Raw genomic sequence first — 13,915 nt, forward strand, 5'->3', positions numbered from 1 at the left:
ATGGACAGATCAGCTTAAAACCCCACCTACCCTCTCACACCACCAACACCGATGTGTGAATTCTAGTCTGCTACAGTGTAAAAAAAATGTATCAGCATGCAATGGGAACCTGAGATCCTGGAAAATTGCTAATGAGAAAATTTTAAAAAGGAGGGAAACAGGAAAGGCCATTTGGCCCATCAAACCTATTCTTTCCACAGATCAGGAATCCAACTAACCATTTCAATTCCCGAGGAAAGATTCTAATTCCAAATTCTAAAATACTTACCTGTGTTATATATTCTGTACTGGTTACCTTCCTTGGCAGGACATTCCTAAGGTTATATGAGCTCATGAACCATGGGGGTAATTTAAAATTAAAAATGGATGGGTTTGGATCAGGTGAGAAATTAAAATTTAAAAAATCAAACTCGACTCCAATCCACTTCAAATCTTCCCACTTTTGGTTTTAATGGAGGAGAGATGGGGACAGGTAACCAATCTGCTTTCAGGAGGCAGGTCGGAGGTAAAAGCTTTGAAGGAAGCTGCATGCCTCCAATTTAACATACTTCTTATTTTTAACTAATGTTGGCCGGGTTTCCCTGGCCTCAGGAATTCTGGCAGGTAAAAGGAGTCGAGATGGACTGGATCTATAAGGTAAGTACATTTACAGCACTGCTTGTGAGCCAGGAGGAACAGATGTTTTCCTCCAAGCCAACAAGCTAACTTGTAAACACCACTTGCCCACAATGATCTTCTCCCCCCATCCCTGCAATCATCCCCGGATCACACCTTGAATCCCCGACCACCATCTTGCTCCCCTCGAACACCATCTCACCGCCCCCCCAACTACCATCTCACTCCCCCCTCAACCACCATCTCACTCCCCTCACTATCTCTTCCTCTGCCCCCACAAGTAGCAATCTTCCTATCTGCTGCATCCTTCTGCTGCAGGCTTTCTTGCCTGATAGGCAGCCAGCCTGTCAATCAGGTTGGTTGTCAGGAAGGAAGGAAACCTGGATGAAAAATTTAAAAGGCTTCCAGAAGTTAAAACCTGCAGGACATTCAGGAAACCCATACACCCAGGTTTCCCATCCATAATTCCTCCACCCGCTCCGAACATGGGGTCCTGAAAATATCAGGACCAATAATGTTGTCCACATATACTAATCAGTTATTTCTATCTGTACTTATCCTTATTCAATCTGATTTACATAGAACCTCTCACACACTTCTCACTTCAAGGATAGGACAGAAAATGTATTTTATACCAGGTCAGAATACAGTGACTCCAATTATTTTTACGAGCATCTTGCAAACTTCCATGCTTAACTTTATCTTTCAGGGGCTGGGAGACACAGTTGATAAGAACCCTGTTCTTCCACATCTGCTGTCTGTAATTGAATCAAGTGCAGACTAATAAGATGAAAGTCTTTGCTTGTTTTAAGACTCATGGAAGAAATCTGAGGGCTGTGGTGGCTTGGTCATTGAGTGTGTTTAAAGCAGAGATTGACAGATTTCTAAATACCAATGACATAAAGGGATATGGGGATAGTGTGGGGAAAAGGCATTGAAGTGGATGATCAGCCATGATCGTATTGAATAGCGGAGCAAGCTTGATGGGCTGAATGGCCTACTCCTGCTCCTATGTTCCTAACTGCATATGGTAAAATCTCAACCCAGTTTCTAGGGCAGAAACAGAGTATAAACCTGCTCAAAAGATCAATGTCACTTAGGCCAAAAGTGTGAGAAATAGGATATTTATGCTTGTTTAGCTTTTCTATGATTGGAACAAAGGAGGGGAAGCCTTACTCTGCATCAGATTAATGGTATAGTTGGTTTAGGAATGCATAATGCTGAGAGTGGCAAAAGTACATTTAAAAAAAAATCCCAGCACTGAAATCTTTCAGCTCGATAAGTCCCAAAAAAATCAACATTACCTTTTCTCCTTCCACACATCTACGCACACATCCTTGCTTTGAAGGGAAGCGATTACTTGTTCCTCCACAGCCACTGTACACAAATGGTCTGCAGTCATTGCCTTCAGGAGAATAATACCACAGCAGCTCATATTGTGAGCAAGAACCTTCATCCATTGGCTGGCTACAAGGAGCTATGTAAGCATAAAAAGAGAAAGACAAACTCTGCATTTTGTTGGCATGAAAATGCCAGAAAACGGCCTTGTATATTACCATGCCTATAAACTTATACTAGTTGTTTATATAACCCATTGACACACCAAGGTCAACACCAATACAAATGGCATCCACTTTTTTTTCTTGGAGTTACATATATCAATGTGTTTATTGAAATATTTAGGGATGGGCAATAAATGCTGGCCTAGCCAGCAATGCCCACATCCCATGAAAGAATAGAAAAAAAATAGATATTTGCAGGCCTTCTGTCTGTGTAGGTAACGTAATTAAATCATAAATATTTATATAAAGATTACTTTATGATATCACTACATTTAACCAACAAAGGACATTTTCCCCCAGGATATTTTATGTGAGGCATGTCAATACATAGCTTATGAGATAAGGGCATTCTTCTCTCAGAATAGTTGCTCTACATTGTGCATATCCACTTCAGTCCAAACAAAAAAGACTTTTGCCCATTTAACACCTTTGAGAATCATCTCAAAGCACTTCATGACAAATTAATTACTTTGGTGTGCAGTGCTGTTATGTATGCATATGGAGTAGCCGTAATGCACACAGTAAGATCCAACAAACTGTAATGAGACAGTTAATCTATTTTAGGTGATTTCAGTTGATGAATGGTGAGTTCCACATAAATATAAACTATAATTAAAACTTGTCCAAAATTTTGTTGCCTTCAACCTATCCTGCACTGAGTCCCATTTCCCTATACACTGTCCTTGCCATACCCATTTTCCAAAATATTTAATTAAACATTCTTGTCCTTAGCCCCATTGCTGCAAGCATTGATACAACCTTTCTGATTTTGAATGCCTGCATTTGCAAGCACACAGTACTGACACATAATAAAGTTTGTAATATCACACATAATTGTTGTGTGATATGGTAGATCAAACTGGCACCTGCAAGTACTTGAACGCTGCTTTGCCATGAATTTGCACAGTGTGTGATGTAGGTTGGTCACTAGGGTGGTACTCTGGGTCATCATATTACTAGCAGTTACTGGTTTGTCTTATTTTGAAGACAACACAAGCAATCTTGGTTTGGATTTGAAATGAGAGGAGAATGACCTGAGGCTAGGCAGCACCAGTTGCTGCAGGAGAGAAAGCCAAGAGGACGAAGAGGGCGAGGTGGCATCCTTACCCCTGTGGACACAGGACATCCCTCCTCCTTCAGACCCCATGTGGGTACAGGACACCGCTCTTCCTCTGGAACTTCTCCACCAGTCCCACATCTGAGAAGTTGGTCCCTGAGTCATCCTTCAAAGTGCTGCTGTGTGACAGCCAAAGCACTCCACACCTTCAGTGGAAGTGGGTGCGAAAAGACCACCTATACTGCTCCATGAAAATTGCATCTAATCAGAACTTGAGTGCTAAACCTGGTTTCTAGTTTAGCACCTCCAGGCAAGTCTAAATTATGGCAATCAACTATTAGGACAAAATTGTATGCTAAATCCAGACTTTCAAAAAGGCTAGTCTTATTAGCATCGTAATCATTTAGCACCTGTTTTCACCCTTTAGCCAAAATAGCCTTTAATCATCTTGGGAGCCCCTGAGAAAAAGAGAAAAGGAAAATATATTACTATGGTGCCTCTCTGAAAATACTGGGCATAGGCATCCAAAGTAAATACATTGGATGAGAAATTGATTAGCCTCTTTTTTTGGGCATGAGTAATTTGTGACCTGCCCATGCCCCTACATATTGAGGTAAGTAACACATCAACTTTGTGTTCCCACCTCATTTGAATGTTTATAGTGTTAACCTGAGTAGCGCCCAAGTTGCTTTCTGCTCCTAAATGCTGCTTAAGGTCACAGCTCAGAGCAGGAGTGCCCTGCAGTGTTGTTTGCAGACCACATGGGACAGCCAGCCTGATCTTCTGAAAGGCAGGCTGTATCTTTTAAGCGAAGCTGCACCAAAATATTGCTGCAATGTAAATTATTGCAAAACCAACACCAAAGTACATAGAGGGATTCAAAATGACAGATGAGGTGCTGGAGGCATTAGTGGTGCAGGTATGCAGGAGGAGAGGTGCCATGGGTCTGCAGGGGGCCAGGAAAACCTCGAGGACCACCCTGAGAAGGGAGTTGGAGCAGGTGGCCAGGAAGGTCAACTCCCAGAGTCTGGACCCAAGGACCTGGCAGCAGTGCCACATGAAGTTTAATGATCTCATATGGGTGGTCAATGTCAGTGAATACATCTTCACAGGTCATCTCCTACCTGCTGTTCCACCAGCCTCTCATGCTGCTAAATGCACCACATATCCACTCACCCAGCAGCGCACCCCCGGCACAGTATTCAAGCCGAGCATCTATATACTCCACCTCATGCTCACACACCTATCAATACTGCCATTCTCAACCACCTCTCACTGTCTCCACATACCTCTAGCTATTCAGCTATGGCAGGCACGTCACTCAAATACAGTGATACACAACCACTGATTCTTCCCTCTCTTGCTGGACAAGGTGGCACACAGTGGAAAGGAGCAGAACGGAACAGGTGAGGCTCAAGGACACCTACATCCCGAGCCCTACAGGGGATTTGGCGCGGCACATCATGGGGCCAGCTGCGACAGGACCTGTAGTATCTGACATCACTGAGAACATTGAGGATGACTATATTTTATTATGCTGTTTCTCAACTCCCAGCAAACCTTCATCCTGCTATCTGGCTTGATGAACAAGCTACTGATATTGTGACCATCATCCTGTTGTTTTCCCACCCCACCCTCCTTCCTTCACACCAACCTTCCCTTTCTTTCTGAGTTCCTGCTGTCAGACATCCAAGAACTACCAGCTGTCCAGCCACTAGTGTCTCAGGAGGGAAAAAGAGACCAACAGCACAGCACTAATATAGAGATTATAATGAACCTTTTCTGATGGAGTCTTTGTGTGCAGAATGAGTTCTGTACAGCTTGTGTTTGTTTTTGGCAGATAGTCCTTGATTTGAATTTGAAACTAAAGGCTTCCAGATTCTGGGGAATCAACCCCGGGTTAAACAAACAACAGTCCTGTGACTGAGCAAAAACAATTTTTTTTTAACCAAGGACATATGACTGGAGGTTAATTTTCAGTTTGACCAGAAGGTTTTTGAGAGTTGAGAAGAACACTGCAGTGGTTGAAAAAAAATCAGCCAGTTATTGTTTAAAGAGACAGTCTGAGAGCTGCAGGTTGTTGTGCATCCAGAGGCGCGGCTTGGAATTGAAGCAGACCACAAAGCCGTTTGGCTGTAGGCAAAGGAGCCTAAACTGAGGGTTGACCATTGGTGAATGACTTATGGCAGCTGTCTTCAGTGAAAGAGTTCTCCGTGGTACCAAGCCATCAGGATGGTAGTGGGCGAGGCCGAGGTTGTTCAAGGCGACAAAGTCAAACCATTAAAGGGAAGATTGCATTGCTCGCTATAGACGGGACCTCATTATTCTGTATCTGCATCCTGGAGGACAAACTTGAAAAACTACGTGAGGAAGAGCCTGATTTTGTTGTACTGTGGGCCTGTTCAATGCCACCTTGCTGATAAGATTATTCAGAGGATCCGTAAGGACTATCCTTGATGCATCTGCTAATTAACGTGTCACCCTTAAGATATATATATCGACTGTGAATTAACTGTTAATTCATACTTAATTTATGCTGTTTTTGGTTTGAGTATTAAAGTAAAATCTATCAAAGTGAAATCTTGTCCGTTTGGTTTTTGGTTTCTTAAACTGAGGTCGGTTGGTGAATTCGATTCTTTTGGTTTGTTGGTAGTCTCTATAGAGATCATAACACTTTATAAAACACTGGTTCGGCCTCAACTGGAGTATCGTGTCTAATTTTGGGCACTGCACTTTTAGAAAGGAAGTGAAGGCTTTAGAGAGGGTGCAGAAAAGACTTATGAGAATAGTTCCAGGGATGAGGGACTTCAGTTACGAGCATAGATTAGAGAAGCTGGGCTTGTTCTTTTTAGAGAAGAGAAGGTTGAGAGGAGATTTGATAGAGATGTTCAAAATCATGAATGGTCTAGACAGAATAGACGGAGAGAAACTGTTCGAATTGGCAGAATGGTCGAGACCAGAGGACACAGATTTAAAGTGACAGGCAAAAGAACCAAAGGTGACAGGAGGAAGAACTTTTTTAATGCAACGAGAGGTTACGATCTGGAATACACTGCCTGAAAAGGATCATCGAGGCAAATTCAATCATGGCTTTCAAAAGGGAATTGGATAATTGGAAAAGTTTTGTAGGGAAACGGGGAAAGGGCTGGGGAATGAAACTAGCTCAATTGTTCTTGCTGCTATGGACACAATAGGGCAAATGGCCTCCTTCTGTGCTGTAACCATTCTAGCATTCTAATGATGAGGCCCTATCATTTAGTCTGACATTCGCAGCCACCAGCTCAGATATTGGCATTGCACATACCTTAGCAGCTAGTATAGAGTTGGGATCAGCACATGGCATCCACGGATCGTTTGTTTGTCAGCTCAACAGAGAGTGAGGTGGCAGAGAATTACTGCCACATAGGACTCAGATGAGTACCTTGATGGGGTGGCATGCAGGACAGTGCTAAATAGGTACGTACTGGGTATGCTGGGTGCATAGGCTGGCCTGCCAAATCGCCTCCTGTCATGTCAACGAGCATAGAGGAGTCTGGCTTCAACTTAGCAGAGGGGATGGCACAGAGCTTGCCCTCTTTGCAATCTCTCCTCCATCCCTCTGTCATGCTGCAGACCCAAAGGCACTGCAGCCTTTGTGTCCACAGGTCACCTGCCCTTCTGGCCCTTCCCTGTGAGGATGTGGCAACAGACAATCTCTGGCGAATGCAGGAACTTCTTAAAACTTCCAAAAACATTCCAGAGTACTTCCAGACACTTTGCAACAGAAAAAGTTCCAACATTTTAACCTACTTGCAATCAGGGTGCCTGGCCCTTTAAATAATGCTACGGCAGGGCTCTTCTTGCAACCTCATGCTTGTTTTATCTTAAGTAAATAACATAGATGCTACCTGTACATTCCTTGCCCAAATTTGGGATCCTGGTGTTACATCAGTCAGTCAGCGTAGTGCTGAATTGAGAGCTTTCCCATGCTTACAGGGGATACTCCTGCATGCGCCCTTATCCTGAGGGAACGCCACATTCGAAGCACTTGTTGGCGCAGGGTACACCAGTAGAGTGGCGCAAGACCTCTGTAGTGCTGCTACAAGTTGAATATAATGCTGCTGTTCTGCAGAATAATGAGCTTGACTATTTGTGATGGAATGAATTTGAAGAGGATGAAGATGAAGCAAAAAAGGACACTTGCCTTATTGTACTGCCACCAAGCTATCCCTCACCCATAATCAACTGCATTCAATGCTGCCTCCTCAAACTGAAGAGGCCACCACCAGTTCTTGTCTCCCTGTGGATGACCAAGCACTTCATTTCTTCTGGCGACTGCTATAAGGTGCAATAGCACAGCACTTATCCTTTCAGCGAAGTCTTCAGAAAATTTCCAGAATGAACATTGCCCAAGTGCTGATAAAGTCTCAATAAAATGCCTCAGAAATTTTCCCGATGTGTTTCAGAGGTCCTCTTCACAGCTCCAGGAGCATTGATCATGAAACGGTGAGTATCCCTTTAAGTAGCGCTTGAAATCGACATCAATGCCATGACTACTCCCAAACAGCTGGTTGCCGTTAGGAGAGGGATTAGTTGAAGTGTTGGCCACCAACATGCCATGCAGTCTCTTTAATGACTCCTAGCCCACATTAAGTGGCAATCAGTTGTTTAACGAGTCTCTGGGCAGCTGTACCCAGTGCTGGCTTCAGCTCCTTTACCAAGATTGTGTCTTGCACCAAACATAGGCTAACCAGTGTTTCAATTCAAGATCCCATTTTGGCCAACTTGGAGGATTGTTAGCACCTGAATGCACTGCCGCAATCACCCCTGATGTCTCTGGCCCCAGTCTGCATGAGGAATTTGGCAGATCATATACTCCAGATTGTGTTACTGGCAGCGCAGATACACCCACAATAGGGGATTCTGCACCCACCTTTAGTGAGAAAGAAGAAGTGGAGGTGGCATTAGAGGAAGATAAGATTGGGAGTAGGCACCTCAATCAGATTGTAACTGATCTGCATCTCACTTACATTTAGCCACCCTTGTTCCATAACCCTTAATATTCAGGCTTAACAAAATCCTGTCAATCTCAGTTTTAAATTTTCAACTGAGCCCTAGCCTCAACACATATTTGGGTGAGAGTGTTCCAGATTCCCATGAACATTCATGTGCAGAAGAGTTTTCTAATATCTCCCTTGAACGGCCTAGCTCTAATTTTAAGGTTATGCCTCCTTGTTCTGGACTCCCCCACCAGGGCACCCAGCTCTACTTCACCACCACCTCTCTCGACACCTCCACTGTCTCTAAATTGTCATACTGCTTGTCTGACATTCACTACCGGATGAGCAGAAATTTTCTACAACTAAATATTGGGAAGGCTGGAGTCATTGTCTTTGGCCCACCACAAACTCTGTTCCCTTGCTACTGACTCCATCTCTCTCCCTGGCAACTGTTTGATGCTGAACCAGACTGTTTGCAACCATGGTGTTGTATTTGGCTCCACGACGTGCTTCTGACTACATATCCGCACCATCACTAAGACCGCCCATTCTCACCTATGTATCATCGCCCAACTTTATTTCTGCCTCAGCTCATCTGCTGCTGGCACCTGCATCCATGCTTTTGTTATCTCTAAACATGACCATTCCAATGCACTCCTGACCAGCCTCTGACATTCTACCTTCGATACATTTAACCTCATCCAAAACTCTGCCCGTGTCCTAACTCGCAACAAGCTGCATGCACGCATCACCCCTGTGCTCACAGACCTAATTGGCCCCTGGTTGAGCAACACCTCAATTTTAAAATTATCATCCTTGTTTTCAATTCCCTCCAAGGCCTCGCCCTTCCCTATCTCGATAACCTCCTCCAGCCCGACAACCATCTGAGATATCATAGGAACACAGGAAATAGGAGCAGGAGTATGCCATTCAGCCCCTCAAGCCTGCTCTGCCATTCAACTAGATCATGGCTGATCTTCTACCTCAATGCCATTTTCCCACACTATCCCCATATCCCTTGATATTTTTAATATCTAGACATCTATCGATCTCTGTTTTGAACATGCTCAATGACTGAGCCTCCACAGCAATCGGGATAGAGAATTCCAAAGATTCATCACCCTCTGAGTGAAGAAATTCCTCCTTATCTCAGTCCTAAATGGCCTACCTCTTATTATGAGGCGATGTCCCCTGGTTCTAGACTCACCAGCCAGGGGAAACATCCTTCCTGCATTTTTTTTTATTCATTCATGGGATGTGGGCATCGCTGGCCAGGCCAGCATTTATTGCCCATCCCTAATTGCCCTTGAGAAGGTGGAGGTGAGCTGCCTTCTTGAACCGCTGCAGTCCATGTGGGGTAGGTACACCAACAGTGCTGTTAGGAACGGAGTTCCAGGATTTTGACCCAGCGACAGTGAAGAAACGGTGATATAGTTCCAAGTCACGATGGTGTGTGGCTTGCAGGTGGTGGTGTTCCCAACCATTTGCTGCCCTTGTCCTTCTAGTTGGTAGAGGTCGTGGGTTTGGAAGGTGCTGTCTAAGGTGCCTTGGTGCATTGCTGCAGTGCATCTTGTATATGGTACACATTGCTGCCACTGTGCGTCGGTGGCGGAGGGAGTGAATGTTTGTCGATGGGGTGCCAATCAAGCGGGCTGCTTTGTCCTGGATGGTGTCGAGCTTCTTGAGTGTTGTTGGAGCTGCACCCATCCAAGCAAGTGGAGAATATTCCATCACACTCCTGACTTGTGCCTTGTAGATGGTGGACAGGCTTTGGGGAGTCAGCAGGTGAGTTACTCACCGCAGGATTCCTAGCTTCTGACCTGCTCTTGTAGCCACGGTATTTATATAGCTACTCCAGTTCCGTTTCTGGTCAATGGTAGCCCCTAGGATGTTGATCGTAGGGGATTCAGCGATGGTAATGCCATTGAATGTCAAGGGGAGATGGTTAGATTCTCTCTTGTTGGAGATGGTCATTGCCTGGCACTTGTGTGGCACAAATGTTACTTGCCATTTATCAGCCCAAGCCTGGATATTATCCAAGTCTTGCTGCATTTCTACACGGACTGCTTCAGTATCTGAGGAGTCACAAATGGTGCTGAACATTGTGCAATCATCAGCGAACATCCCCACTTCTGACCTTATGGTTGAAGGAAGGTCATTGATGAAGCAGCTTAAGATGTTTGGGCCTAGGACACTACCCTGAGGAACTCCTGCAGTGGGAGTTCAGATGATTGATCTCCCACAACCATCTTCCTTTGTCCTAGGTACGACTCCAACCAGTGGAGGGTTTTCCCCAATTCCCATTGACCTCAGTTTTGCTAGGGCTCCTTGATGCCATACTCGGTCAAATGCTGCCTTGATGTCAAGGGCAGTTACTGTCACCTCACCTGTTGAGTTCAGCTCTTTTGTCCATATTTGAACCAAGGCTGTAATGAGGTCAGGAGCTGAGTGGCCCTGGCGGAACCAAAATTGAGCATCACTGAGCAGGTTATTACTAAGCAAGTGCCGCTTGATGGCACTATTGATGACACCTTCCATCACTTTATTGATGTTTGAGAGTAGGCTGGTGGGGCAGTAATTGGCCAGGTTGGACTTGTCCCGCTTTTTGTGTACAGGACATACCTGGGCAATTTTCCACATTGCAGGGGAGATGCCAGTGTTGTTGCTGCACTGGAACAGCTTGGCTAGGGACGCGGCAAGTTCTGGAGCACAGGTCTTCAGTACTATTGCCGGAATATTGTCAAGGCCCATAGCCTTTGCAGTATCCAGTGCCTTCATTTGTTTCTTGATATCACGCGGAGTGAATCGAATTGGCTGAAGTCTGGCATCTGTGATGCTGGGGACTTCAGGAGGAGGCCGAGATGGATCATCAACTCGGCACTTCTGGCTGAAGATTGTCGCAAATTCTTCTGCCTTATTTTTCGCACTGATGTGCTGGGCTCCCCCATCATTGAGGATGGGGATATTTGTGGAGCCACCTCCTCCAGTTAGTTCTTTAATTGTCCACCACCATTCACGGCTGGATGTGGCAGGACTGCAGAGCTTAGATCTGATCCGTTGGTTATGGGATCACTTAGCTCTGTCTATCGCATGCTGCTTACACAGTTTGGCACGCAGATAGTCCTGTGTTGTAGCTTCACCAGGTTGACACCACATTTTGAGGTATGCCTGGTACTGCTCCTGGCATGCCCTCCTGCATCAACCCTGTCAAGCCCTCTAAGAATTTTGTACACTTCAATGAGATCACCTCTTATTCTTCTAAACTCTAGAGAATGGAGGTTAAGGCAGTTGTATGTTCCTCCTGCAGAATGTGGGAGGTAAGGGTCGCCAAGAGTGTCCCTGTTGACTGCATCTGCGGGAAGTGCACCCAACTCCAGCTCCTCGAGAACCGCGTTAGGGAACTGGAGCTGGATGAACTTCGGATCATTCGGGAGGCGGAGGGTGTTATTGAGAGGAGTTATGGGGAGGTAGTCACACCTCAGGTAAAAGAAGTAGGTAGATGGGTTACCGTCAGGGGAAGGAGAGGGAACCAGCAGGCAGTGCAGGGATCCCCTGTGGCCGTTTCCCTCAACAACAGGTATACCGTTTTGGATACTGTTGCGGGGGACGACTTACCAGGGGTAAGCAATGGGGTACAGGTCTCTGGCACAGAGTCTGTCCCTGTTGCTCAGAAGGGAAGGGGGAAGAGGAGCAGAGCATTAGTCATTGGGGACTCCATAGTTAGGGGAACAGATAGGAGGTTCTGTGGGAACGAGAGAGACTCACGGTTGGTGTGTTGCCTCCCAGGTGCCAGGGTTCGTGATGTCTCGGATCGTGTTTTTGGGATCCTTAAGGGGGAGGGGGAGCAGCCCCAAGTCGTAGTCCAGATAGGCACCACCGACATAGGTAGGAAGAGAGATGGGGATTTAAGGCAGAAATTCAGGGAGCTAGGGTGGAAGCTTAGAGCGAGAACAAACAGAGTTGTTATCTCTGGGTTGTTGCCTGTGCCACGTGATAGCGAAGCGAGGAATAGGGAGAGAGAGGAGTTGAACACGTGGCTGCAGGGATGGTGTAGGAGGGAGGGTTTTGGTTTCCTGGATAATTGGGGCTCTTTCTGGGGTAGGTGGGACCTCTACAAACAGGATGGTCTTCACCTGAACCAGAGGGGTACCAATATCCTGGGGGGGAGATTTGCTAGTGCTCTTCGGGGGGGTTTATACTAATTCAGCAGGGGAATGGGAACCTAAATTGTAGTTCCAGTGTACAGGATGTTGAGAGTAGTGAGGTCAGGGCCAAGGTTACAAGGACGCAAGAGGGCACTGGCAAGCAAGAACTTGGTTTAAAGTATGTCTACTTCAACGCCAGGAGTATCCGGAATAAGGTGGGTGAGCTTGCAGCATGGGTTGGTACCTGGGATCTCGATGTAATGGCCATTTCGGAGACATGGGTAGAGCAGGGGCAGGAATGGATGTTGCAGGTTCCGGGATTTAGATGTTTCAGTAAGAACAGAGAAGATGGTAAAAGAGGGGGGGGTGTGGCATTGTTAATTAAGGAGAGTATTACAGCGGCAGAAAGGACGTTTGAGGGCTCGTCTACTGAGGTAGTATGGGCCGAAGTTAGAAACAGGAGGGGAGGGGTCACCCTGTTGGGAGTCTTCTATAGACCTCCGAATAGTTCCAGAGATGTAGAGGAAAGGATAGTGAAGATGATTCTCGACAGGGGCGAGAGTAACAGGGTAGTTGTTATGGGGGACTTTAACTTTCCAAATATTGACTGGAAATACTATAGTTTGAGTACTTTAGATGGGTCAGTTTTTGTCTAGTGTGTGCAGGAGGGTTTTCTAACACAGTATGTAGACAGGCCAACCAGGGGCGATGCCACATTGGATTTGGTACTGGGTAATGAACCCGGCCAGGTGTTAGATTTAGATGTAGGTGAGCACTTTGGTGATAGTGATCACAATTCGGTTAGGTTTACCTTAGCGATGGGCAGGGACAGGTATATACTGCAGGGAAAGTATTATAGCTGGGGGAAAGGAAATTATGATGCGATTAGGCAAGATTTAGGATGCGTAGGATGGGGAAGGAAACTGCAGGGGATGGGCACAATCGAAATGTGGAGCTTATTCAAGGAGCAGCTACTGCGTGTCCTTGATAAGTATGTGCCTATCAGGCAGGGAGGAAGTTGTCGAGCGAGGGAGCCGTGGTTTACTAAAGAAGTTGAAGCGCTTGTTAAGAGGAAGAAGAAGGCTTATGTTAGGATGAGAGGTGAAGGCTCAGTTAGGGCGCTTGAGAGTTACAAGCTAGCCAGGAAGGATCTAAAGGGAGAGCTAAGAAGAGCAAGGAGAGGACACGAGAAGCCATTGGCGGATAGGATCAAGGAAAACCCTAAGGCGTTCTATAGGTATATCAGGAATAAAAGAATGACTAGAGTTAGATTAGGGCCAATCAAGGATAGTAGTGGGAAGTTGTGTGTGGAATCAGAGGAGATAGGGGAAGCGTTAAATGAATATTTTTCGTCAGTATTTACAGTAGAGAAAGAAAATGTTGTCGAGGAGAATACTGAGATTCAGACTACTAGGCTAGATGGGATTGAGGTTCACAAGGAGGAGGTGTTAGCAATTTTGGAAAGTGTGAAAATAGATAAGTCCCCTGGGCCAGATGGGATTTATCCTAGGATTCTCTGGGAAGCCAGGGAGGAGATTGCAGAGCCTTTGTCCTTGA

At 45.7% G+C, this 13,915-nt stretch overlaps 1 protein-coding gene across 1 annotated transcript in view; it reads right to left on the reverse strand.

Moving 5' to 3' along the window:
• Positions 1-1,653: 1,653 nt before the first annotated feature.
• The window catches only part of col7a1l (collagen type VII alpha 1-like), a 353,167-nt gene continuing 340,905 nt past the window's right edge, over positions 1,654-13,915 (reverse strand). The window contains exons 95-96 of the mRNA XM_068059665.1: positions 1,920-2,092; positions 1,654-1,665 (exon numbers count right to left, since the gene is read on the reverse strand). Coding sequence (XP_067915766.1) covers positions 1,654-1,665; positions 1,920-2,092 — 185 coding nt within the window. The remainder of the gene's footprint in view (positions 1,666-1,919; positions 2,093-13,915) is intronic.

This window comes from Heterodontus francisci, chromosome 27, assembly GCF_036365525.1.
Source record: "Heterodontus francisci isolate sHetFra1 chromosome 27, sHetFra1.hap1, whole genome shotgun sequence".
NCBI lineage: Eukaryota > Metazoa > Chordata > Chondrichthyes > Heterodontiformes > Heterodontidae > Heterodontus > Heterodontus francisci.